The sequence below is a fragment of the Kogia breviceps genome, chromosome X, assembly GCF_026419965.1.
Source record: "Kogia breviceps isolate mKogBre1 chromosome X, mKogBre1 haplotype 1, whole genome shotgun sequence".
NCBI lineage: Eukaryota > Metazoa > Chordata > Mammalia > Artiodactyla > Physeteridae > Kogia > Kogia breviceps.
In genome coordinates, this window is record NC_081330.1 from 19,423,989 (window position 1) to 19,448,345 (window position 24,357).

The 24,357-nt window shown below is 55.6% G+C and overlaps 1 protein-coding gene across 3 annotated transcripts in view; it reads left to right on the forward strand.

The window, feature by feature from the left end:
- ELF4 (E74 like ETS transcription factor 4) overlaps nt 1-23,456 on the forward strand; it is a 40,279-nt gene extending 16,823 nt beyond the window's left edge. Inside the window, exons 2-11 of one of the 3 annotated variants that reach the window (XM_067023781.1) lie at nt 9,487-9,608; nt 9,708-9,761; nt 13,671-13,842; nt 14,257-14,349; nt 15,701-15,877; nt 16,641-16,724; nt 16,809-17,001; nt 17,617-17,994; nt 18,858-19,416; nt 20,034-23,456. In XM_067023781.1, coding sequence (XP_066879882.1) covers nt 9,744-9,761; nt 13,671-13,842; nt 14,257-14,349; nt 15,701-15,877; nt 16,641-16,724; nt 16,809-17,001; nt 17,617-17,994; nt 18,858-19,416; nt 20,034-20,483 — 2,124 coding nt within the window. In that variant the 5' untranslated portion in view covers nt 9,487-9,608; nt 9,708-9,743 and the 3' untranslated portion in view covers nt 20,484-23,456. Of the gene's footprint in view, nt 1-9,486; nt 9,762-13,670; nt 13,944-14,256; nt 14,350-15,700; nt 15,878-16,640; nt 16,725-16,808; nt 17,002-17,616; nt 17,995-18,857 lie in introns of those variants that run through there. The other 2 variants (XM_059050951.2, XM_067023782.1) reach the window with 2 other exon arrangements.
- Nucleotides 23,457-24,357: the final 901 nt, after the last annotated feature.

Below are 24,357 nucleotides of genomic sequence, written 5' to 3' on the forward strand. Positions count from 1 at the left end.
CAGGCACCAAGGCTTCTAGAACCATCATCATGTACTTCTAACCTGTCTCCAGGGGGACTGACAATTGGGCAGAGGTGCAGAGCCTCAGGCTCCTCACTGCTCCTCTGACCGATTGCCTTGGGAAGGCCTGGCAGAGCTTCCGGTCACCTGCCCAGGTGCCTCACGGGCACACAGCCCCACTGCTAGGAGCCCCACCTTGCACAGGCAACTGGGAGGTATTTACAAGTAGAAGTCACCACGCCAAATCAGCAGCGGCTGTGGAACGTGATAGCTTCCTGTTCCATCACCCAGAAAATGCCACTACCCTTGACCCGCATGTAATAGAATACTTTGCTCTCCATTGTTGCCTCTGTCCATCGGTGCTAGGGACAAAATCATGCAAAGTTTTGACGTGCCATCAGTTTCAGTGTCACCTGCTGCTCCGAATTAACCACCATGGTTGGCCTGGTTTCCCCAGGCTCTCTCGCTTCAACCCGTCTCTCCATCTGAAGCCACCCAGGGCTGGTCCTCAGCCCAGGCAGAACTGACCTCAGCGTTTACAGCCCACTCTTTCACCCAGCAGGCTCCCTGTGCTCTCCAAGGTGATCACTAGGTGAGGTGATGAGCTCACGTGTACTCATCTGCTAACAGGAGAGGGTTTGTGGAGGCAGTCTCATCTCCCTCCCAGGTCCAGGCTCCCCCAGCCCAAGCAGGCTGGCAGAGGAGCTGCTGGGGCGTCCCCTTGTGTAGACAGCTGTCTCCTCAGCCTTCCTGTGAGGGATCCTCCCCACTCACCCACAGGGCCCCTCCCCTCTCTGCACTCTCTGACCTGTGTGGGGCAGAGGCGGGGCTGGGAGGGCCCGCAGGCCCTGAAGGGGAAACTGCTGAAACCCCTGGGACAGGAAGTGGCAGAGAGGGGCTGTTTCCTCTGGCAGAGCAGGGGTGCGGGGAGGGCTGGCCCTATCTCCTGCTCCACTGCCTGTCTGCTGTGGGCCTTGGGAGGCCGAGGAGAGCCGAGAGCCCTTCTTTCCCCGCCTCCACCCCACCCCGCAAAATGGAGGCTCCTGGACCACCGGGTGAGGGGGGGCAGTGCTTCCTCAGAGGAGGCCATGTTCATTTTGCCGGAAGAGGAGTTCGGAGAGAAGAGCAGACAGCTCAGCTGAAGGGAAGGGTCGGGCAGGGCGGGTGAGTATAAGTGAGGGGCCCACGATGGTAGGGAAAGCCACAGCCGGGCAGGGGAGCCTTCTGTAAGGCCTCGTTCTGAGAGAAAATTATCAGAATGGTGCCCGCTCCAAACTGTGTGAGTGGGAAATGCAGCAGATTGCTGAGTCTCTAAATTGTAGGGCTGGAAAGGGCTTGAGGCCATCCAGGCCAACCCCCCTCGCTGTGCAGCTGAGGAAACTGAGGCCCACAGAGCAAAAGTGACTTGCTCAAGGTCACACCATGGGCAGAGCCAGGGCCAGAACTTTCTGATGAAAATTAGGAGTTTGTACTTGCTGTTCCACGCCTCCCTCCAGGCACCTGTGAGTCTCTGTGACATTCTTCTACAAAAGGAACTTGAATGTATTCACTCTGAAGGGGAGTAAAGCGTTCGGTCCAGGAGTCTGCAAACGTTTCCTGCAAAGGACCACATAGTAAGTAGTTTACCCTTTGCGGCCCGTGTGAACTCTTGTCACAGCAACTCAACTTATGATGCAGAACCACCACAGACAATACATAAACGAATGCACGTATCTGCATTCCAATAAAGCTTTCTTTGTGGACACTGAAATTTGGACTTCGTGTAATTCTCCTGTGGCATGAAATATTGTGCTTCTTTTGATTTCTTCCCCAATCCTTAAAAAAATACAAAAACCGTTCTTAGCTCACTGGCCACACAGAAAGACGGTGGGCTGGATTTGGCACATGGGCCGTAGTCTGCAGACCCCCTGCTTTAATGTAAGTCAAGCTAAGGTGTTAAGAAGAGGAGGAGGAGGAGGAGGAGGAGGAGGAGGAGATATATCAGGTGAGGAGGAAGCAGGTAAGGCTTCGTAAAGGAGGTGACATTTGCTTCAGATCTTGAACACGTGTGGGAATTGGAGCCGCAGAAATTGGGGAAGGGCATATCAGGCCTAGGGGACAGTGTGAACAAAGGCATGGAGGTGGAGAAGTCATTGCGAAAGTTAAATGTGTTCTGCACATGTGTGGCCTCATTGTTATTTGCCAGCCCTGGGTCTTTGGCTGCTGTCTGTTCTCACCAAAGGAAAGGGTTGGCTTTTTTGAGGATGCCGGAGAGACAATGAGGAGGGGAGAAAGAAAGGTCACCTACGAGTCACGGCCACTAGCTGTGTGACCTTGAGCAAGTCGCTTCTCCTTCCTTGAGAACTTGGTGTCTGCAGCTGGATGACAGGAAGGATGGATGCCATGATCTTTCAAGTCCCTTTTAACTTTGACATCCTGAGACTGAGTCAAGGAGAGGGTTTCAGCCATGTGGGGGAGGGCGAGGGAGGAGCCGCCGCGAGCTCACGGTGGCATCGGGGCTGAAGGTGCCCTCCCTGTCTGCCCACCCCGGCCCGTAGGCTCTTTCCACCTCATCCTTTCTCAAGTCCGCCCCTCTGTGCACGGGACGCTGGGCTGCCCCTTGCTTTTCCGTGCCTGGAAAGTAGCCAGTAGGGAAAGCGGGTATTTGGAAGGGGCACCAAGAGCCAAGCAGGTCTCAAACCCCACGCCGCCCCTCCCACCTGGGGGAGCTCCAGATCCCAGCAGGGAGTCTCTGCATTTGTTTCTAGGACACGTGCTGGCAGGGGCCTCGACAAAGAACACTGTCCGTTCAATAAAAGTTATCTGACTTAATATCCTGTTGGTGCCCAGCCACAGATTGCCCCAGCTTCTAAAAAACCCACTAATAAATTTAATTAGTCTCTGGTCGGTGTGTCTGTCCCCCGCCCATCCCCCCCAACCCCCTGTGGAAGCAGGCAGGCCTTACTGGGGGCAGGGGTGGGGGTGGAGTGTGTGCCATTCGAAGCATTTTCATTCAGCACATGCAGCTTTCTGCTACAGTGTCCAGAATGCCAGCCTCGCCAGGCCAGGCCTGCTCCTCTGGCCACTGAAGGCCTGTTGAGGCCCCCCCTGCCAGGGTGTGTGTGTGTGCATGTGTGTGTGCGCGTGCGTGTGCGTGCATGCATACGTGCGTGTGTGTGTGTGTGTGTGTGTATGTGTGTGTGTGTGTGTGTGTTTAGCAAAATGACTGTCTGGGCCCTCTTTTTTCCACCATTAATGCTGGATTTTTCAAGATAATCCCAACTTCAAAATGTCCAAACTGAGCTCATGTTCTTGCCATATTTCCTGCCCCGGTCACTCTCTATCTTTTACAATCCTCACAGCAAGAACAGGCTGCAATCTTGGGGTCTCTGCAATTACTGTATGGCCCTGTACTCTGTCATTTTATTCCTTCAGGGTGGCCCTGGGATTCACCTCCTTGGCTCCAGGTGCCCCACCTGGTCCCCTTCCATCTCCTCCACTCATGCACTCAGACCAAACTGGTCTTCCTTGAGAACTGCTTGCTTTATGGCCCTCCCTTGCTCAAGAATCAACAGTAGCTCCCAGTTGCTTTCCATATCAAGTTCAAATTCCACCACCTGGTGAATCGAGGCCTATGCACTTACCCCCCGATTTCCCTGCCCCCCCCCCCGGCCAGTCCCACCTCCTCCCCGTAGTCAAACTGGTTTCCGCTCTCTGCCATGTTTGATAATTGTCGGTTATGTCCCCCCTCAGCCTCCATTTCATCCCACCACTCCATTTTCCTTTCCTCCTGTCCATCTAGGTAAAGATATCCTGGATGCTTAATGCATGACCTCAGCCAAAGAGACACGGATCTGACCAGGAAATCTAAAAACACACTTAGGAGGTAACAGAGGGCTCTCACCTACATTGACCTGCTGGCCTTCCACAACAATCCCGTGAGCTAGGGAGGATGGCCTCGTTTCCCAGAGGAAGAGGGTGACCTGCCTAAGCCCCAAGGCAAAGCTGGGTCCCCTCGCTGGGAAGCCCATGGCCTTAGAGTCTGCAGGGACTTCTGGGGTCTTCTAGGCTGTGGCTGGCAGCGCACCCCGCTGGGGTTCAGTAGCTCGCCTGGATTTGGCTTTACCCGCTCTCTTGCAGCATGCTCTCCCCATCACTGACTTGTTCTTCGCGTCTCAGGAGCGCTTGGTGCCCCTCTGCCTCCTCCTGGTCCCTGGAGCTCCGGAGATGAGGGTGTGGTGGCTGCAGGCACCCCCAGGGGGCGCTCTTTTGGCTTTCTCAGGCCAGGCCCCTGGGAGTCAGGGCAGCTGGGGAAATAGGTTCCCTTTGTCATAGTCCCCCCCCCCCACTGGGGCTTCTGTAGTGCTCTTCTTGCCACATAACCACAACCCAGAGGGCTGAGGCTGGGTGGAGGTGGTGAGGACAGGGGGCTGGGAGCACTCCTTCAACCACAGCAGCCTGTCCCTCCCTACAGGGCCCCCATCCCAGGAGAGGAGCCAGCCCCTTCCAAGCCAACAACTGGAAGCCTGCAGCCCACCCTGTCTATGTTCTGGAGCCATGGGGGGGGCATCTAGGAGCTTAATGGGGTCCCCAGCCCCCCTTGCTCGCTGGGAGGTCACCTGGAACTCATCATCTGAATGAGTGTGTTTTAATTTTCAAAGGACTTTCCCACCACCATCTTCATTCACCCGAGACTCCCTGGTGAGCAGCTGCGAGGCCTGGATTCCCCTCAGCCCTCACCCATCTTAAGGATGACAGAAACCACAGCCCAGAAAGATGGCTGACTTTTCCGGGGTCACACCTCTTGTTGGGATGCAGCCAGGAGAGGGCCGTTGGGTCTCCTGGAGAAAGGAGCAGACGTCTCTGTGCCTGCGACCTGCAGCCCTAACCCCTCCTCCACTGCGCCAGCTCCGGCGGGAAAGTAGGGGCAGGCCTGGAGCTGAGAAAGGGCAGGGGCAGTTGGAGAAGAGCTCTGGGCCTGCCTTACCATCAGAGCTGTGACAAACCGTACACGGGAATCAGGCAGTGACCGAGGGCCAGGGAAGGAAACTGGGTTTCTTGTAAATAATCGCAGAGAAACCCCAACCAACAGAGCTTGCAAAACCTTTATTTTTTCCCTCCCTCTTCCTGATTTCATCTCAACTGGAGGGAGTGGTAAGAAGGCAGGAATAGAGGAGAAGAAGCTGACAAAATAGCTGTGGCCAGGGCCCCTTCGCTGGGCATCTGTTCAAGGAGGGGGGTTTAGCTGGCTGCTTGGAGTCCAGCTCTAGTTGGACCAAGGTTGTGCAGGAGTCCCGCACTTGGCTTACTTCTGCTACGTCCATGGCTACGGACTGGACCCCCGAGTCTGGCCCTCTGCCTCTTAAGTACACGCCACTGGTCATGTGGTGCAGTGTGCAAATGTGCTGCTTGATGACTGTTAGTCGGAGGAGGGGCTGCTTTTAAGTCGAGGGTACAGCTGTTCCTGGGGTAGTTTCCATTTTGTTTGTGGTTGTGGGGGAGGGGTGTTGAGGGAGTGGGAAATGGCATGAAGGAAATTGTCACTTCCTTTCCAGAGAATTCCAGAAAGGTTTCAGGGAGGACGGGGTATTTCAGGAGTGAGAGCTGGCTGCGAGAGGGCGAGGAACTGGAGAACTCTGCTCTGTGGGCCCAGCTGACCATCTGGCCCCCATGTTTGCCGGCGTGTGTGAAAATGCCACGGGTGTTATTAGTGATTTTGTGAGAGCCATTGGCTCAGCCGAACGGGTGTAGATTTAAACTTGCTCCACGGAGACTGTGGATGTGGCTTTCACATAGGGGCTGTTTCCTGTAGGGGAGGCCCAGATGGGTGGGTGCTGGACACCGCTTGACATGTTCCAGTGACAGCCCCAGAAAGGGTCTGTACGTCTGAAGGGGGCCCAGCTGTGATGACGCAGGAACAGCCCAAACCACTTCTATTTTGCTATTTTGGTTTTGAAATGCAATCACAACCACAGAGAACCAGAGGTGTGCGTTTGCAGGCTGGGGGTGTGGGCGCCCTCGCTTTCTTGCTCCCTCCTGTGGCGCACGCGCACATGCACGTGCACACACACAGGCCGGGGCCATATGCTCTCACAAAGGCTTTGCTTTCAGCCCAAGTAGGACAGGCCCTGGGAGCCAGGGATACTGCAGTGGCCTCAGAGGGAGTGGAGCTCTTGCCACCCTGGGAGTGGACTTTGACTGGAGCCAGCTGTGAGCTTTGCAATGATGGGGTGGGGTGGGAGGAACTCAGCACCGGTTACTAAGGGTAACCAGGTGCCCGATTCCTTGAGCCAAGTGTCCTTGTGGACCTTCCTAGCCCCCCCACTCACCCATGAGGCGGTGTCCAGGGCTCTAGGCCAGTGAATGTGTGTCCCAGGGCGTCTGTAAGGCCGCCAGGGAGGGGAGCCCCTGTGCGGGCCTCCCCGGCCTCCAGCAGGGCGGGCCTTCTTGTGCTGGTGGCTTCTTTGGTTTCAGGTTCCTGGGAGAGGGAGGTTATTTTGAGGGACTTGGGGGAGAGTGAGTGAACATGCAAATGAGCCTCTCCCCACCTCTCACTTTCAAATCCTCAAACATCTGAAGGGGGAAGGGTGAAACCTTCTGGACTGGAAGGTTCCATGGGGGTGAGGGGAGACTTTTCTTAGCTCCCCACCCCCACCCCACACACCTCTTCACCTTAACTTCAGGCTCGAGCTCGGGCAGAACAAGACACCAGGAGCAGCCTTGGGTGCTGGGTGCAGCCTCACAATAGTCAATTCTGGGCCCTCGGGACCTGCACCAACCAAGGCCTGAATTTGGATATTTAGACACGCTGATACCTAAAGAAGGCAATTGGATTCGTCTCTATCTTGTATTTCAAATGTGTCCTTTTTGTCTTGATGGCCAAGGGTTCCATCCAATCCAGTGCGGAGCTGCCTTCCCTCTCCCACCAACCCCCTAGGAGAGCGGGCCCGGCAGGGGCTCACTCCAAGGACCTGTGGGCCACGTACACATTCTGCTACTGGCATTCTCCTTCTGGGAAGCAAGAGGACTTTGAGTTTTCCGTGTGTCGGGCTGGGTGGCCGTGGCGGCCCTCTCGCCAGCAGAACCCTGGGCCCCGCCCCAGCCCACTTCACCACAGCCAGCTTCTGCCAGCCGGCATCAGCTTGGTGTGCAGCCAGTATTAGCTCAGGCTTGTCCTTCTCACAAAGGCAGGCCTGGCGGAGGAGGAACCGACGACTGAGCTTGTGGCTGTGCTGGCCCAGACAGGACCAGAGCCCTTTGACACACAGAGGCTCTCACGCACATATCCCCACACCCTGCACATAGGTATATCTACAGTGTGTTCGCACACCCACAGCAAACCCCCTCCCGAGCTCCCCTCACTGTAAATTACAGTGCAGAAACACACAGATGTGACACACACAGAGTGCACACATTTCTCTCCTGTAAGCTAGAGCACGTGACACCCACCCCACACCCAGTGTACGCATGGGTATACTTATTGCCCAGCAAGCACACCTCACTGGTGCTAGCTGACCAGTACCATTCATTCATTGTGTTCGTTTCACAGACATACATTGAGCGCCTGTTACATGCCCAGCACGGTGCAAAGTGCTGAAGTTTCGTCCATGCCCTCAGTGGAGCCACGTGCTAATGGGGGAGGTAAGGGAGGTGAACAGAACTGTGAAGAGAAGCCAAACCGATGAGCAAACCTGGAGGGAAAGGCCACGGCGGAATGACCTCGGAGGAGAGAGGGGCAGACACAGGAGTTTCATGTTTAGACAAAGTGGGATTAGGTGAAAGTGATCGCCTTTCATTTGATTAGTATGAGAATGCTTCCTGGGGGCAGACGGCCGGCCTGTGGGAGGGCGGGAGCTGCGGAATGCGGGCCTTGGGGCACTTTGGCTGGGGGAGACAGACCTTCCAAGCATAAATGGCCCTGGGAGGCTTCTCCAGGAAGCCACAGGCGCCCGGGTCACGTGCAGGTGGGGGGGGGCAGTGGGGGCGGTGGTGGAAAGCCGTGCTAGCGGGGCTCAGCCTCTCATTCACCCAAAGGGAAACTAAGACCTGCCACTTTGACTTGAGCGACTTCTCGAAGGTTTTGCTTGGGGGCGGGTGGAAAGGTGTGGGGGGGGCGGGGCCAGCGCTGTGGGCTAACGGAAAGGAAGTGGGAGAGGCCTGGGTGTCTCCTGTGGGGGAGAGCGGTCATCAGGGAGGTCACCCGTGATCCCCTCCCTTTCCTCCCCTGTGTCCCTCTCTGAAGTTCCTCCTTTCTTTATGGGCCAGGAGAAGGTTTTGCCACCCTGACACAGCCAAAGGAGTGTCGAGGAGCTGGGGGTCAAGTGTGTCGCTCCTCCTATGGTGCGTGGAGCCAGTTCTTCAGACGCTTATGGTTGAACCAGGCTGTTCGTAGACCTGCCACACCTACACACACGCGGGTACCACGCAGAGCAGAACCCTCAGGGCCAAAGCCGTGCTACTTGAGTGTTTGGGCTGGAGATGCTGACCGCGGAGGAGGGAGGGTCGTGGGAGGGGAGCCAGGGCTTTGGGAGGCAGGCCTGGGTGCTGCGCAGACTACTCGAGAAGGGCAGCGAGCACAGGAAACAATCAGAGGCCCGGGTGCCACGTGAGCACCTGAGGTACAGGCTGTGAGTGCCCCAGAGGACAGACGTGTGGACTGCAGCAGACAGATCTCCTGGAAGAGGGGGGTCCTGAGCTGGCCCTGGACGATGGGGAAGGTTCCCTGCACCCTTCCCCCAGCTGCGGCTCTCCTCGCCGGTTCCCAGGGTGACAGTTCAGTCTTGAAACTGAAAGCAAAGCTAAGGCAAGAGCACAAGCCACATATGGCACAGGGGCCATCGTGTCTGGGTGGTGACGAGAGCGCAGGAGATGCGGCCCGCCTGTCCCTCTGTCTCCAGGGTCTCTGGAGGCGCGGCTGAGTCTGAGAGTCCCATTCCCTCAAGCAGGCTCAGGCTGTCACTGGCCCTGACAACACAGCCCCTGCAGTGAGACATTACCTCCACTGTGGACTCTGCCTTCAGAACAAAGTGGCCCCTACTCCCAAGGCAAACTGAGCCAGGCAGAGCCTAGAAGACCATCCTGTGTACCCAAATGTCCCCACCCCGAGTCTCGCACAAAGGTTCTTTCCCCAGCCAAGGGTACTGTAGGGATTCTTCATGCTCCATCCATGAGGCCAGATGGGCTGCCCCGGGCTGCCCCTGTGGCCACACCCTGGGGATTAATCTTCAGAGTGGAGAGAGCCCAACTTCCCGCTATCATCTCTCACCTTCTCCAGAGGGCGTGGGAAGGGAGGGAGGCCAGCTCAGGTGCAGATGCTGGTGACCCAGGCTGGCATCGAGGCTCAGCCTCTTCCCCCTCAAGGCGACTCAGTTAACTTTCTCTTCTTCCTTCTTTCCTTACCTGCCTCCTTTCCTTTGCCCCCCCCCTTCTGCTTGCACTATCCCCCTCTTCTGGCAGAGCTCAAGGAAGGTGACTTACTCACTGCCCCCATCTCTCCCTTCTCTGTAGGTCGCTCCTGCACTTGGCCCAGCCCAGCATGCAGCCTTGAACGTGGCTTAGGCCACCACCTACTCCAGCTCTCTACAGCCCCTATTTTACCGTGGCTCGTGGTGTAGGCTCTAGGCTCCAAGGTACAGCATCTCTTCATTTAGGAAACCCCACGCCTCCAGAGGGCCCTGCGGATCCCGCAGTTGGCTCTCTGAGAAGACAGCATGGCTATTACTCTGCAGCCCAGTGACCTGATCTTTGAGTTTGCAAGCAACGGAATGGATGACATCAACCAGGTATGGCCCCAGAGAACAGAGCCTGGTCAGCCAGCACAGATGATCAGATACACTCAGAGAGGCAGCCGGCCAGCCAGTGAGCTGGCCGACCAGCCAGCTAGCAAATATGGTTGTTGTTGTTGTTTTAATGTATATTTTATTTATTCATTTATGTATGTCTATTTTTGGCTGCATCGGGTCTTAGTTGCGGCACTCGGGATATTCATTGCGGCACGCAGGATCTTTTGTTGGGGTGCGCGGGTTCTTCGTTGCAGCGCTTGGACTTCTCTCTAGTTGTGGCATGCGGGTTTTCTCTCTCTAGATGAGGCATGCGGGCTCAGTAGTTGTGGCACGTGCGGGGCTTAGTTGCCCCGCAGCATGTGGGATCTTAGTTCCCTGACCAGGGATTGAAGCCGCATCCCCTGCATTGGAAGGCAGATTCTTTACAACTGGACCACCAGGGAAGTCCCAGTCAGCAAGTATTGATCAAGCACCTACTAGGTTCAGGACATAGGGGCTGCTTGCCAGCCAGACTGTGCACCAACGAGTCCCATGCGGCCAGGCAGCAGTCATCGGGTGGTCATTTAGTGAGCTGGTTTTGCCCACGTGCAATTACAGGGCACATATAGTTCCCAAGCCAGCCAAGCCGCTGCTAAGTACACTAGCTGAGCTGTCAGTCAGCAACAGGGGCTGAATGCACAAGTGTACGCTGACCTCCATGTGCATTTTTGGCCACTTTGCTTCACCTCCAGTGTCACAGTGAGAAAGGTGCTGGGACAACCACATAGCGGTTCTGAGAACTGCCAGCTGGCGCCACAGGGTACAGTCCAACCCCCAGCACCTTCACACTCATGTCTCTAGCCTGGTGGATGAGCCCTTCCATAACCGTCTTTTCAGCCTCGATCTAAGGATTCAGGATAAACTGGAGATAGGTTCCTCTAGTGGGAGGAAATTGGAAAATAGGACAGAATTCTGGCACTCAGGCCCCCACTGCTCCATACCTTGCCCTGGCACTAGGGTACTTACATGTACCCGTTGGGTGGTGTCCTGGCACACTCATCCCTACCCTCCACTACCCTCCTCCCACACACTGGAGAAGAAGAGGCAGCTAGGTCCGGTAGAAGGACTGGAAGATTAGAAGTCCAAAGCCCTGGGTTCTGAGCCCAGTGTGGCCCCCGTGTCACCTGGGCAAGTCCTGTCTCCGACCCTATCTGGCTGCCATCTCCCCGTCTTCACCAAGAGGAGGTCCATCTGGATTATCTCCAAGGGCACCCCAGCCTAATTCTGATGCTGTCTGTCCCAGATCCCTGTGAGGATGGGAAACTTTGTCCAATCTCTAGTGACCTACCAAAGGGTGCCCCCTAGTGGGCTTGGAGTACATGGTACTTTCTGTCCAGCTAGGTCTTAACCTAAAGTTGCTCAGTTTTATCCAGCATCTCTGGCGTGCCTAGCCTCCTGGACGAAGGGAAGAAAAATCTAACTTTACCTGGGTTCTCAACTCCGCTAGTCACTTTTTGACTTGTTTCTAGTCCACTCAGCAATTATTTCTGTTCTTCATAAAGGCTGCTCTTCACCGAAGCTGTTCTTCCCTCCCGACCCCACGCCTGCCCCTCCACCCTCAGCAGACAGCCTCTCCTCCAATCCACAGAGAATCTCAAACCCAAGGACGCCCTCACTTTCCCTCCCTTCTCCCTCTTAGCAATAACATCACCTGTTCCTATTGCCTTTCCGCCGGCCTGGGACAAAGAAGTGTCCCTCTTCCTTCCAAGGGTAACACCTACCCCCGTGCTTAATCTCTTCTCTCCTGCTGCCTTCAAGACCTCACACCATCCATCACCTCCTCTCTCTCTTGTACCTTTCAGACCTCCAGCACCTTTCTCCTCAACCTAGAACATTTTCATGTCTCCCCAACCCTAGAAGAAACCTTTTCCTCCCTTCTGCCCGCCTCCTCCAACATACCACCTTCTTAGCTCTGTTCTTCTCCCCAGCGTAGCCTCCACCCTCTGGGTTTACTTTTTCACCTCCCTTCTCTCACTCTTTTTAGGAAACAATTTTTGTTGCAAAATATACTGTGAATACAAAAGAGGTAACGTATAATGGAAAAGAATCTGAAAAACAACATATATATGTGTGTGTATGTATGTATAATGGCATCACTTTGCTGTACACTTGAAACTAACACAACATTGTAAATTAACTATACTTCAATTTAAAAAATGAATACAAAAGAGTGCATAAATTATATATATATATATTTTTTTAAAGAATAACTATAAAGTGAACACTCATTAACTCACCACCCAGGTTAAGAAATAAAACGTTACTAGTCTCCTAGAAGCCCCTGATGCCTAAAGCACCTAATGAGAACCTACTCTATGCCAGACCCTGTCCTAAGTGCTTTATCTACATTGATCTGTTTAAAAAACCCTATGGGGTCAATAATATGATCACCCCAGTTTTATAAAGGAGGAAACGGACGCACACAAAGTTAGGTAACTTGCCCAAGATCACATTGCTCATAAATAGCAGAGTTTGGTTTCAAACCCAGGTAGTCTGGCTCTAGATCAGCACAGTCCAATAGAATTTTCTGAGATACTATAGAAATGCTCTAGATTTGCGCTGTCCAGTGTGGGGCCATGTGACTATGGAGCACTTGAACTATGGCTGGTGCAACTGAAGAACTGAAATGTTAATGTTGAAAAAATTTACACAGTCACCAGTGGCTAGTGGCTACGGTACTGGACAGGTAGCTCTAGACCCTGTGGCTTTCATCACTGCGCCCCCTGCCCGCCTCCCTCCCTCCGTCCTCTCTGAGATCTGTTGTAATGTTTTGGGACCCCAGCACTCCCCTGAAACTGCTCTAGCCAGGTGACTACCCAGCGGCCAAACCCAAACCCAAAGTTTCATCGATTTTATTCTTCTGGATCCTTCAGGAACATTAGGCAGAACTGAGCATTCTCATTCTTTTTTTTCATGAAGAAAGAATTAAGAGACTCATGAAAGAAAATTTGGAAAATACAGACAAGTAGAAAAGAAAAAAAAAAAATCACCCAAAGTCCCACAACCAAAATATAATTATTGTGAACATCCTGGTATATTTCCTTCTGTTCCTCATTTTAAAAAAACACAGTTGTGATCACACTCATTTTTTAAATTTAGCTTTGTTTGATTTTAGAACAACTATGTCCTCTGGGGGTCAAATTCTCATCCCAATAATTTTATCCGCTCCCAGGGATGAGCTCTAGGATACACCTGAGGTATCTCCATTTTAAATATCTCAGTGGTACCTCCAACTCACCATATTCAGACACTTTCTCCCTTATCTATCTCCAAAAGCCTGCTCCTCGTCCTTCTGGGATCCTCCTTAACAAGAACAGTATCCCCATGCACCCACTGAATCAAGCTGGAAATCACAACCCTCTCCCCCATCCAGGCAGGGACTAGGCCCTTACCTTCCTACCTCTATAATGCCTCTGTTCTTCTGTCTTCATTCCTCTTCTCATCACCACAGACTGAGCCCTAAGATGTTCACAATCTGAGCCTCTAACCCTGGTACCCAACCCTGAGTGTAGGCTGAGTCCCTCGCCCTTGCCATGGACGAATCCTTTCCCACTGGCTTCAGAATGAGCCTTATCCTTCTCATAGACTGAGCACTAACCCCGTTCACCGATTAACCCATACCTACGACCAGTTAGAACTGTCTGCCCTTGGTTGAGTGTAGCTGGTACAGAGTTAACCCATCTCTATTAATTAAGAACCCACTCCAAGCATCACCTAGTGAGGTTGGACCCAGAGCAATGTCATGCCCTACAAAGGACAGCCCCTGAGGGATCCAAGAATTAGGAATTGCAAGGAGGGTCAGATTCTGGTACGGAGGGCTTCCTGGGAGAGGCGGGTGAGCCCTGAACCAGATCCCTCTCTTTTCCGTAGCTGGAAGACCCCTCAGTGTTCCCAGCTGTGATCGTGGAGCAGGTCCCCTACCCCGAATTACTGCATCTGTACTCAGGCTTGGAGCTGGACGACGTTCACAATGGCATCATAACAGACGGGACCTTGTGCATGGCTCAGGATCAGATCCTGGAGGGTAGTTTTTTGCTGGCAGGTCTGTTTCCTTCCTGGGCAGAGAAGTTGTGGAGGAGAAAGGGGTTCTGTCTTCAGGGAACAGTAGTCCACGATGGCTTCTAGTGACCCCACGCAGCCAAGGTCAAGGCCCCCAACAGCTGGAAATTAGATGGGGTGATTAGGATAAGCAGGAGGTAGTACCACTTCAGAGAGGAGGAAACCACCTAAATGGATTCATGATCTCCTGAGATGGAGCGGGACAGCGGGGGGAGACCAGCTGGGATGGGTGTAGAGAAAGGTGGAGAATCAGGGTGGGAGGCGAGCTGGTCCTCTCCCGGCTGCCCCTGGGCTCCTTAGTTCCATTCTCTGAGCTGGTCCTGGTTATAGCTGCATCCACTGCCCTATGCCCTGAGGGAACTTTTCTTCTCCCCCACATCATGGAACCTGGCACCAGATGACAATGAAGCAACCTCGCAAACCATGTCAACCACTGAAGTCTTGCTCAACGTCGAGTCTCCCAATGACATCCTGGATGAGAAGCAGATCTGTAAGTTTGAACCCTGGCGCCTTAAGTTGAAGCAACACAAAATTCCATTTAAAAATATCACATCCGTGCATCAGATTCTCAGGGACATGTGTGCGCACCTACACCCACCCATGTACACATGCACGTGCTCTTTGGCTCCGGCTGGAATGGGAAGGGCAGGACGGCACTGGAGACAAGCAAAGATGGCCAGGGTGACGGTTTGGGGTTTGTTTTTCTAGTTTTTCAATTGTGGGAAAATACACGTAACATGAAATGGACCACCTGAACCATTTTTCAGTGTGCAGGTCCGTGGCATTAAGTACATTTGTTATGTTGTGCAGCCACCACCATCCTCTCCAGAACTCTTGCCATCCTGCAAAACTGAAAGTCTGTCCCCATGAAACGCTAACTCCCCATTTCCCCTTCCCCTCAGCCCCTGGCCACCACCATTCTACTTTCTGTGTCAATGAATTCGACTCCTCTAGGGACCTCAGATAAGTAGCTTACAGTACTTGTTTTGGAGGGACTGGCTTATTGCACTTATGTAATGTCCTCAAGGTCCATCCATGTACAGCATGTGTCAGAACTTCCTTCCTTTCTAAGGCTGAATACTATTGGCCAGGGTAACTTCAGGCCCCTCTGCTGTCTGGCTGAGCTCCCAGGAAGACTGTGCACGGTGTGGCCTCCTCATCCCTTCACTGTTCTGGGAGGTTGGCCCCTACCTCCTCTGATGGCCCCCGAGGCAGGCTTCTCCCTCAGCACCCCCCACGCATTTGCCGTGACTCCACAGAAGGATTCCTGGCCCCGACTGCCCCTTCCCGAGGAGGCGCTGGGATACAGTGGGGGAAAGCAAGCCCTGAAGCTGCAAATGCTGAATCCTAGCATTCCTGATCCGGACTCTGTCACTAATATTCACTCAGGATTCAGCAGCTGTTTTCTGAGTGCCTGCCTGCACCAGGCCTGTGTGACCAGCTTGCTGTGTGACCTTGGGCGCGTGCTCTGCCATCTCTGGGTCTCAGTTTCCTCCCCGGAGAAGCAGAGGAGTTGGGCTGAATGATGTCTAAGGCCCCTTCCGGTTGTGAAATGAGTAGATGACTAAATCAAGGTGGCCCTTTTCCTTGGGTGTCATCTGGAACTTCCCCACCACCAGCAGCGGGCTATAAACGTGGCCGCCGTGATTGGGGCCAGGCCGTGCCCGCAGCTCTGCAGATGTTTCCTCTCCTAGTGTTGTGCGACACGGGAGGCGCTCTCAGGCGTACCCTGTGTCTGGGGCCGTGGCGCCTCGGCCCCGCGCCCCAGGAGCCCAGTGTTCTCGTGAGCACTGGGAGACCATGCCCTGGGCCCCGGCCACCTCAGGCCTTTCTTCTTGCAGTCAGCCCCTCCGAAGTGCTTCCAGACCCGGACCCTGCTCCAGCCGCCACTCTGCCCGACTACGTGTTTCCTGTGTCTGAGCCCGACGCCCTGAACGGGGCTGGTGACGCCGGTGAGCAGAAGGAAAAGGCCCCCAGAGAAGAAAGTGCCAAGAAGACCGGAAGATCGAAGAAGAGAAGTAGGAGTGGGCGGGGAGTGTTCCTTCAGGGGGCTGGGCAGTAGGAGGGGCGCTGGGAGACCCTAAGCAGGGGTGAGTGGCGAGGCTGAGGCTCACAGGCACATTAAGAGCACAGCTCTCTGGCGTGGCGCCATGGACAGAGAGGCCTCCCTTCTGGAAAGACGGGCCTCATCAGGTGGCCCGCCCAAAGCCTGACATTTCCCAGGCACCCCCACCTGCCCAGCAGATATGCAAGCTCTTCAAAACCCAGTGGTCCCCGTGGGTTGAATCCTGTGCTGGGTGTTCAGACACCAGGCTTGGCCCCCTGGCCAGTCCCTGGCCCTCGGGGGGCCTCTGCCTCAACCCATGCTCTTATCTTCCCTCTCGGGGCTTGAGGAGCCGAGACTGTGTACGGGAGAGGACTCTGGGCTTTCCCAAGCCCCGGTGTTAATGGATTTACCGAGGCGATGGCTGGTCGATGCTGCCGTGTCCGTGCGGCGACCAAACCCTGGTGCCACACTTATCCGCACCACAGTCACGCCTTTAGGCTGCCTTTTTGTTTCAAAACTGGGCCGAGGCAATTCTGATCCGCTGAAGGCGGCTCAGCAGTAAGCACTGCATTGCCCCACGCTGGGGCCTGGAAGGGAGGGCGGGCCATGGGGCAGGCGTGGGCACCTGAAGGCTGTGCCTGTGGAGCGTGACCCCGACCTGCCTCTTCCTTGTGCGCCTCATCACCCCGGCTGGGCTCGGCCTCATCCTGCTCCCACCATCCCTCCCCCCACAGTCCGGAAGACCAAGGGCAACCGCAGTACCTCACCCGTCACTGACCCCAGCATCCCCATTCGGAAGAAATCGAAGGATGGCAAAGGTACAGCGGGAGGCAGGTGAGGCGGGTGGGGAGCCCCGGGGCTGGGGGGGCTGGGCGCCCCCCTCACGGCCTGCCGCTCTGCAGGCAGCACCATCTACCTGTGGGAGTTCCTCCTCGCACTTCTGCAAGACCGGAACACCTGCCCCAAGTACATCAAGTGGACCCAGCGAGAGAAAGGCATCTTCAAGCTGGTGGATTCCAAAGCGGTGTCCAAGCTGTGGGGGAAGCAGAAGAACAAGCCTGACATGAACTATGAAACGATGGGACGGGCGCTAAGGTAGGAGCCCCTGCCCTGAGCAGCCCCCGGGCTCCTCCTTCTGTGCAAGGAGTCCCGACGCCAAGGGGCCTCCGATGTGCCCTGAGAACACCGGGCTCAGGGTGATGTGCAAGCTTGCCCCCCAGCCCATTTCCCAGGTCCCGCCTGGGAGGGACGGTGCCCTTCCTCTTGCATGTCTGTCCCAGCCCTTTTTCTTTTTAGAGCAGAAAGAGAACTTTAGGGGCCCCCCCATCCCCAAGAAGGGCTGCCTTCATATTCTGCAGGCTAGGGGCCCAGGAGGATGGGCCTGACTTACCCACGGCCGGTCTCTCAGGTTGGGGGACTGCTGAACCCCCATCATCCACCCCCTCCCATCCTTCACCCGCCCCTCTCCTCTGCGCCAAAGCAGGATGGGGGTCAGCCTTTGAAATCCCTTCCTGTGGACCCTTCGAGTCATCAGGGGGGAGATAGCAGAAATTTCATCAAAGCCTTCCAAGTCCGAGAGTTGGCCCTAGCCCTTCCGTCACCTTTGGGCTCCCGTCGGGCTCCCCGACCAGCCTCCACCTCGTGAGCGCCCAGCCCGGGAGGGTGGTGTGTCCCTGGCTCACCCCCCACTCTCTGCCCCATGTCCCACAGATATTACTACCAAAGAGGCATCCTTGCCAAGGTGGAAGGGCAGAGGCTGGTGTACCAGTTTAAGGAGATGCCCAAGGACCTGGTGGTGATCGAAGACGAGGATGAGAGAAGTGAAGTCCCAGCCACGTCTCCTCAGGCCTCCACTCCCTCCACGTCGTCCAGCAGCACCACCCGGCGAGCCAGCTCCAGGGTATCATCCAGAGCCGCGCCGCATGGCAAGGGCGCCACTTCCTGGGAGAAGCCCAAGGTTCAGCACGTTGGTCTACAGCCATCTGCGAGTCTGGAATCAGGACTGTCTCTAGACGAGGAGATTCCCACTACCTCCGCGGTGCTTGTCTCTCCACCAGAGAGCCAGGTCAAACGCACCAAAGCTGTGAGGTAAGTGCGCCCAGGTCGCTCCAAGTCTTCCCATAGCACCTCGTGATGGGGGGCGTTTTCAGCTTCTTGCAAAGCTCTGCTCTCTCTCTCTCTCGGGTCTCCTGGGACCCTTGTGGCATCCCTGGAAAGCCAGTGGGACACTTGCTGGTTAAAAGAGGAAAAGTGACTTGCCTGAGGTCACATGCCAATGTAACGTCCAAGCCAGCTGTTGACCTGGGGTGCTTCCCTTGCCACCTGGGTCTCTTTCTGTTACCCCAGAGTGCTTTCCAAGCAGCCACCGGGAGCCTCCACTCCTGGGCCCATTCCCCCCAAGCCTCCTCCACTCCAGAAAAGAGGCAGCAGAGAATGTTACATCCTGCCTTCCTCGGGCCCTCCAAGCCCACCAGGAAAGCTCTTGCTACTTCTCGTCCACACTGAGGTGCCTCCAATTTTCCGTGAAAACTTTGGGCTTTGTCTGGCTTATATGTACGTACCTGTTACTACGCTGGTGTGGGCCACAGGGATGCACTTCTGAAGACGGACGGCAGTAGAGTGGGGCGGTGACAAACACGAGCGCTGGAGTCAGAGAGCCTTGATGTGTCCCTGTTACTAGCTGTGTGGCCTAGGGCAAGTTACATAACCTCTCTGTTCCTGTTTCCTCATACAGTAAAATCCGATTGATAATCTTATTCAACTCACGGGCTGATGGGAAGATGGGGTGAAATCCTGCATGCCAGCCAGTTAGAATGATCCCTGACCTTTACTAAGTGCTCGACAAACGGTAGCCAAAGTGACGACAAAGAAAACGCCTTCAGCTCCGTTCCTCCTGTGCCCTCCTTCTGAGCCTCCCACCTGAACCAAATCTGTTTTCTGTTTCTCCTCAGTACTTCTTCAGTGCCCAGCAACATCCACCTAGGAGTGGCCCCTGTCGGGTCAGGCTCGGCCTTGACCCTGCAGACCATCCCGCTGACCACCGTGCTGACCAACGGGCCTCCTGCCAGTACTACTGCTTCGGCCCAGCTCGTTCTCCAGAGTGTTCCTCCTGCTTCGACCTTCAAGGACACCTTCACTTTGCAGGCCTCCTTCCCCCTGAACACCAGTTTCCAAGAGAACCAGGCGGCAGCGCCAGGGGCTCCGCTGATTCTCAGTAGCCTCCCCCAAATTCTGGCTGGGGGCAACTGTCCGACCAATCCAGCACCACCCTCGGTCACAGGGGCTGGCCCAGTAGGGCCCAGCTCTCAGCCCCCCGGGACTGTGATTGCGGCCTTCATCAGGACTTCCGGTGCCACAGCAGCCCCTGGGGTCAAGGAGGGGCCGCTGAGGCCCTCCTCCTATGTACAGGGCATGATGACTGGGGCCCCCATGGAGGGGCTGCTGGTTCCTGAAGAGACCCTGAGGGAGCTCCTGAGGGATCAGGCTCACCTTCAGCCACTTCCAGCCCAGGTAGTTTCAAGGGGTTCCCACAATCCGAGCCTTCTGGGAAACCAGACTTTCTCTCCTCCCAGCCGCCCCACTGTTGGGCTGACCCCGGTGGCTGAACTTGAGCTCTCCTCGGGCTCAGGGTCCCTGTTTACGGCTGAGCCTAGTGTGACCACATCTGGGAGCCTGCTGACCAGATCCCCAACCCCAGCCCCCTTCTCCCCATTCAACCCCACTTCCCTCATTAAGATGGAGCCCCATGACATATAAACGGAGGGCTTGGGGGGAAGTGTGACCCACCAGGCAAAGTTGAGCAGCATTTGTATATGAACTTCCTCTAAGAGAGACTGACTGAAGTAGTGCACCTGCCCTTATATTTCAGTGGGGTGTCAGTACACCACACCCCCGTGCCCCACCCCTGCCTGGCGTCACCACGGCCAAGACAGGCCCAGTCGGAGCACCCCTGGTGTCAGACCACGGCTTGCAAGAGCACTAGGGGATATGTTCTTGTCGGGGGTAATAGGCTGACTTGGTGACGGAGGGCAGTACCTCCGGAGACATTTGTAGCCAGGGCTGGGGTAGGGGCTTCGTGAGGAGTCTTTTCGCCTGGCTGTATTTCACCATCTTCTTTCCCTCCACAGAGTATTTACTATCCCGTATGTGAATATCTCTGTACGTATTTGTGTGTACTCGTGGGTCTGTATCTCCATTTCTTCGGTGAGGACGGGGGTGTAGCTGTGAGGTCTTCAAGGGTGTGTGTCTCTCTGTGGGTCAGCCACAGAGATGGGGAATTTTCTGTTTTGAGGGAAAGCCTTCTCCGGTTCCCTTTGTACAAACCAAGATTCGGTTGTTCTGAGCCTATGGGGTACAGGTTGGAGACCCCAAATCTGCAGAGATGTCACGGAGCTGGAGCAGGTCCAGGGGAGGAGACCTTCGATGGGCATGTGCGTTGGGGGAGACGCTTTCTTCCTGGGGTCAGCCTCTTTGCCCAGCAGGCCGGAAACGTCAGCTCCCCAGAGCGCTTTGCCGAAGCGCCCCTCCAGGGGCAGACCCAGCCACAAAGTCCCCAGGGGGAGGGGGGGCTAAATTAGCTAGATATTTGCGCCAAGGGTTCGGGCTCGGGCTGTAATACCAGCCTTCACGGGCGCCCTGCCCTGCACCCGGAATCCTGGCTTCCCTCTTGATTAATTTTGCCCCTGTCGCTTCCCTGCTGGCAGGCGGGGCCGGAGACGGTCGGATAATCCAGTAGCGATGTGCTTTGGGCCCGCCTCCGTCCCCGCTCGTGCCTACTTGCTGCTCAGCCTACTTTCTACTCCCCTCACAGGTCGGTCCACCCAGCCACTCCCGCGACGGCTGCAGCAGACCACCTCCAGTGGGCCGCGGCCCCCTGATCTCCAGCTTTCTCACCTCACCCTGATTCCTCCTCCACGAAGACGGGAGCCAGCAGCTGTGAGCTCCCTGTCCCTCCTGTCTCTCCACGTGCCTTCCTTCCATCTTTCCTCTTTCTGAGAAGGGGTCAGCCAATTTTCTCTTGAAGTCAACCCCTCGGCCTGGGGCCTCCATCCTGTCCCCTCTCTCTCCTGTGAATTCGCTTTCCTCTCTCCGCCAAGTTTCAGAGCCAGGCTAAGAGCTCTAGTGTGTCCGCCTTGGAAACAGTGGTATTATCTGGTGAATTTGGTTAATGTGAATCAGTGCCTCGGGACCTTTGCTATGCCCTTGGCACAAAACCAGCCACGTGACCTAACTACCTCCCCTGGTTGCCCTTCTCTCCTCTTCTGGTCACTGCCAAGCCCATTGTCGCCCTCTTGTTCTCCCTCTTCTCCCCACAGGAGGGAAGCATATATGGTTGTGCAGGTGTATTTCCTACACGTCTCCAGCGCTTGGCGTTAACGTGACTTTTTCTAATAAAATCAGTTTATTATGACCATTTCCTGGTGGCGGAAAGTAAAGCATCTTGCAGAGGGTCACCTTTAAAAGTAATTTTGGCACAAAGGTGCCACATGGGTTAAGAGTGGCCCTGCCCCCCTCACCCCGACCCCAGAGAACTCATCACACGAAGGTCTTCCTCACAGTTCTTGGCCCCTGTGAGGCCTCACGGCACATGACACTACTTCCCACCCCCTCCGGCACTAGCAGGGCTCATCTGAGTCCTCCGTCACCCTCTCTGTGCCCATGCTGGCTCCGCACCTACCGCTTTACATGTGGGTGCCCCCAGGGGCCTCATCCACCCTCCTGGCTCCAGGAGGGCTCCAGCCCTCACCCCTCCCCTCAGCTTCTGGCTCACATGCCTGGCGGTCTGCCGGATAGACAGTTCGACCTGGATGCCTGTCGGTCCCTTAGAGTGCCCCTCTATCGAAAATGGATTTTTGAAAGTCCTCCACTCCACCACACACACAAAACCCTTCAAGACAAAAAGGCCGTCGTGACTTGCCTGTTTCTGTTAATGGCGCCACCACTTTCCTGACCTTCTAAGCTTGACGTTTCAGAGCCAGCTGATGGCTGCGTCCACTTGACCCCGCCCCCTCCTCACTTCCCGAACTCCGGCGCAGTTCGCCGTTGTCTCTCAAATCTGGCCATTCTTCCACATTCTCAGCCTAGCTCAAACTCACTCAGAGCTTAACCCCCCTCCCCAGATGTATCGACAGCCCCCCCCACCCCGGGGTGATCCGACTCAGCCCCTCCAATCTGCCAGGGCACCACCTCTGTTCTGCCTCTGCCAGGATGCCTCCAGGTCGGGGTGACACTCAAAATACTTAACCTCCAATCTGTTCCGAGCAGCTGGGCATTAACCCTTTATCTTCTGGATTGTGAGGCAGTCTAGGGCTCCTGGAGGAGGTGTGGGGGAGCCCTGGAGGGCTCAGGGCAGCTGTTCCAGAAGTATTTTGCGCTTGGCATCAGCTCTGTCTTCAGACAGGTTCCCAAGTCCTTGACCTTCTGGCGAGGTCCTTCACCATCAGGGCCTGACTTCCCCAGTCAGCTCAACACTGCTTCCCTGACCTGCGTACCTGCTCCAGTCAAAGGGATGGATTGGCTGGCCTTTGAATGTGCCTCTGTTGGAGTTTCCCGCGTCCGTGCTTTTGCTTTACTTCTGCGCAACCGGAATGGCCTTCCCACCCCGCTAGTCCCAATTAATTTGTATCCGTCCTTCAAGTCTTGGTTCATGGAAGCTGCCCCCCCCCCAGACCAGCCTATCCTTAAGTGAGTTCATTTAAACTTGTTGCAGTTGCCACTCTTTTGGCAACTGACTGTGAGCAGCCTGTGACATCTCCTCTATAATAATCACAAACTGTTACTTAAATCTTCAATGACCTGAACCTATTTAGTCTCCCCAGTTAGTGTGTTACCTTCTGAGGGGCAGGGGACTGAATCACCCAAAGAGCAGGGCACACTACGAAGCAACTAGTGAGCATCAGCGGACGGTTACTGATTGAGCTGGTGAGAGATGGGGGACCGAAGTTTGAGGTAGGTGACCTCCGACCTCCCCTCTGCACAGGCACTCACCCCAGGTGCTCCACTGCCCAGGGCCTGCCCTCCCTGGCTCAGTGCCCTCATGGTACCCCCACCCCACCCCCACCCCCCAGCCTTAGCACCCAAGAGTTGTTACTACTTTGAACATCCCCTGCCCCTAAAGAAACTTCCCTGTCCAGTTTCTTTCCTACTCGAAGTGTTAAATTAGCTAATCTGATAAACTAACCTGTGCTGATATAGTTATGGGAGAGGGCTAGAGGAGAGCCTCAGGAGACAGGTTCATTTCAACCAGGGTCACATGGCAACAACATCCTTGCCTTCGCAATGGTTTAATAGAGTCGAGAGACTTGCTCCTCACCCCCAGCAGCTGATGCATTACTCCCTCCTCTGAGCTCCCACAGCACTTTGTATATACCTCTTATTGTAGCACTTAGCACATGGTAGCTCCTTAGCTATGTGTTTTTATGTATGTTTCCCCTCCGATAGACTGTGAGCTCCTCAAGGACAGGGACTGTGTGTTAGTCACTGATGTATCCCCAGCGCCTAGCACAGTGCCTGGCACACAGTAGGTGCTCAATAAATGTTTATTGAAAGAATGAGTGAGTCCTGTTTCTAATCATGGGGATTTCAGCCCTATACTAAGGCACGCAAGAGGGGCGAGAAAAGGACAACCCATACTCGGGGGCTACCACGGCTTTTTTCCCCCTCATATAGCACTGCAGGCAGCTGCCTCCCCTTGCCCACGTCTGCGGCCACCCCAGGACAGCAGGGTCCACAAGGAGACCAAGGCTGCTTCCAGCAGTGCCTTGCTGCCACCAGGTGCCCCGAAGACTCCGAACTCCTGCCCTTTTCTGCTGCCCCCTTCCTGGGACAGACTCATCACTATTTCCTCATCCCTGGGTGGGACTGAGTGGTAGCGGTGTCAGGCCCTGTGGGAGGGGCGGAACAAGAAGTTATTCTCACGATCGCAGTCTTTCTGACCCCAGCATGTATTTTTAAAGGGGCGGTTGCCTCCGGCTCCCAAAGCCGCTGGATCCGAGGTGAGTGAGCTCATTCCCCGCCGGCCGCTCCCAGGCCTGGAAGGCCAAGGCGGTCACAGCCTGTGAGAGCCTCTGCCTTGGCACGCCAGGCGTGTGGCCGGTGTCCAGCAGGTGGCGCTATGGAGCCGGCGCAGGCGGGCGGGTGACCCAGCGGAGCCCGGGAAGGGAGAGGCGGGCAGGGCGGGGCGTGCCGCTCTTGGCGGAGGCGGCCGCGGCCGGCATCTTCCTCTGCCTCTGTCCTGACCCTGCGCCCCAAACTGTCCCTGGGCGGCTCCGGCCCCCACCGAGGCCTTCCATCGCTCCGTAGCTTGGAACTTTCCCCCCTGACCCCCTCCCCTTCCCCTTTCCAGGGGGAATTCAGCAGTCGAATGAATGCCCTCTCCCCATTGGCCGGTCGCGCCCTGGCCCCGCCCCGTCGCCCCCCACCCCGCCCCGTCGCCCCCCACCCCCAGCCTCC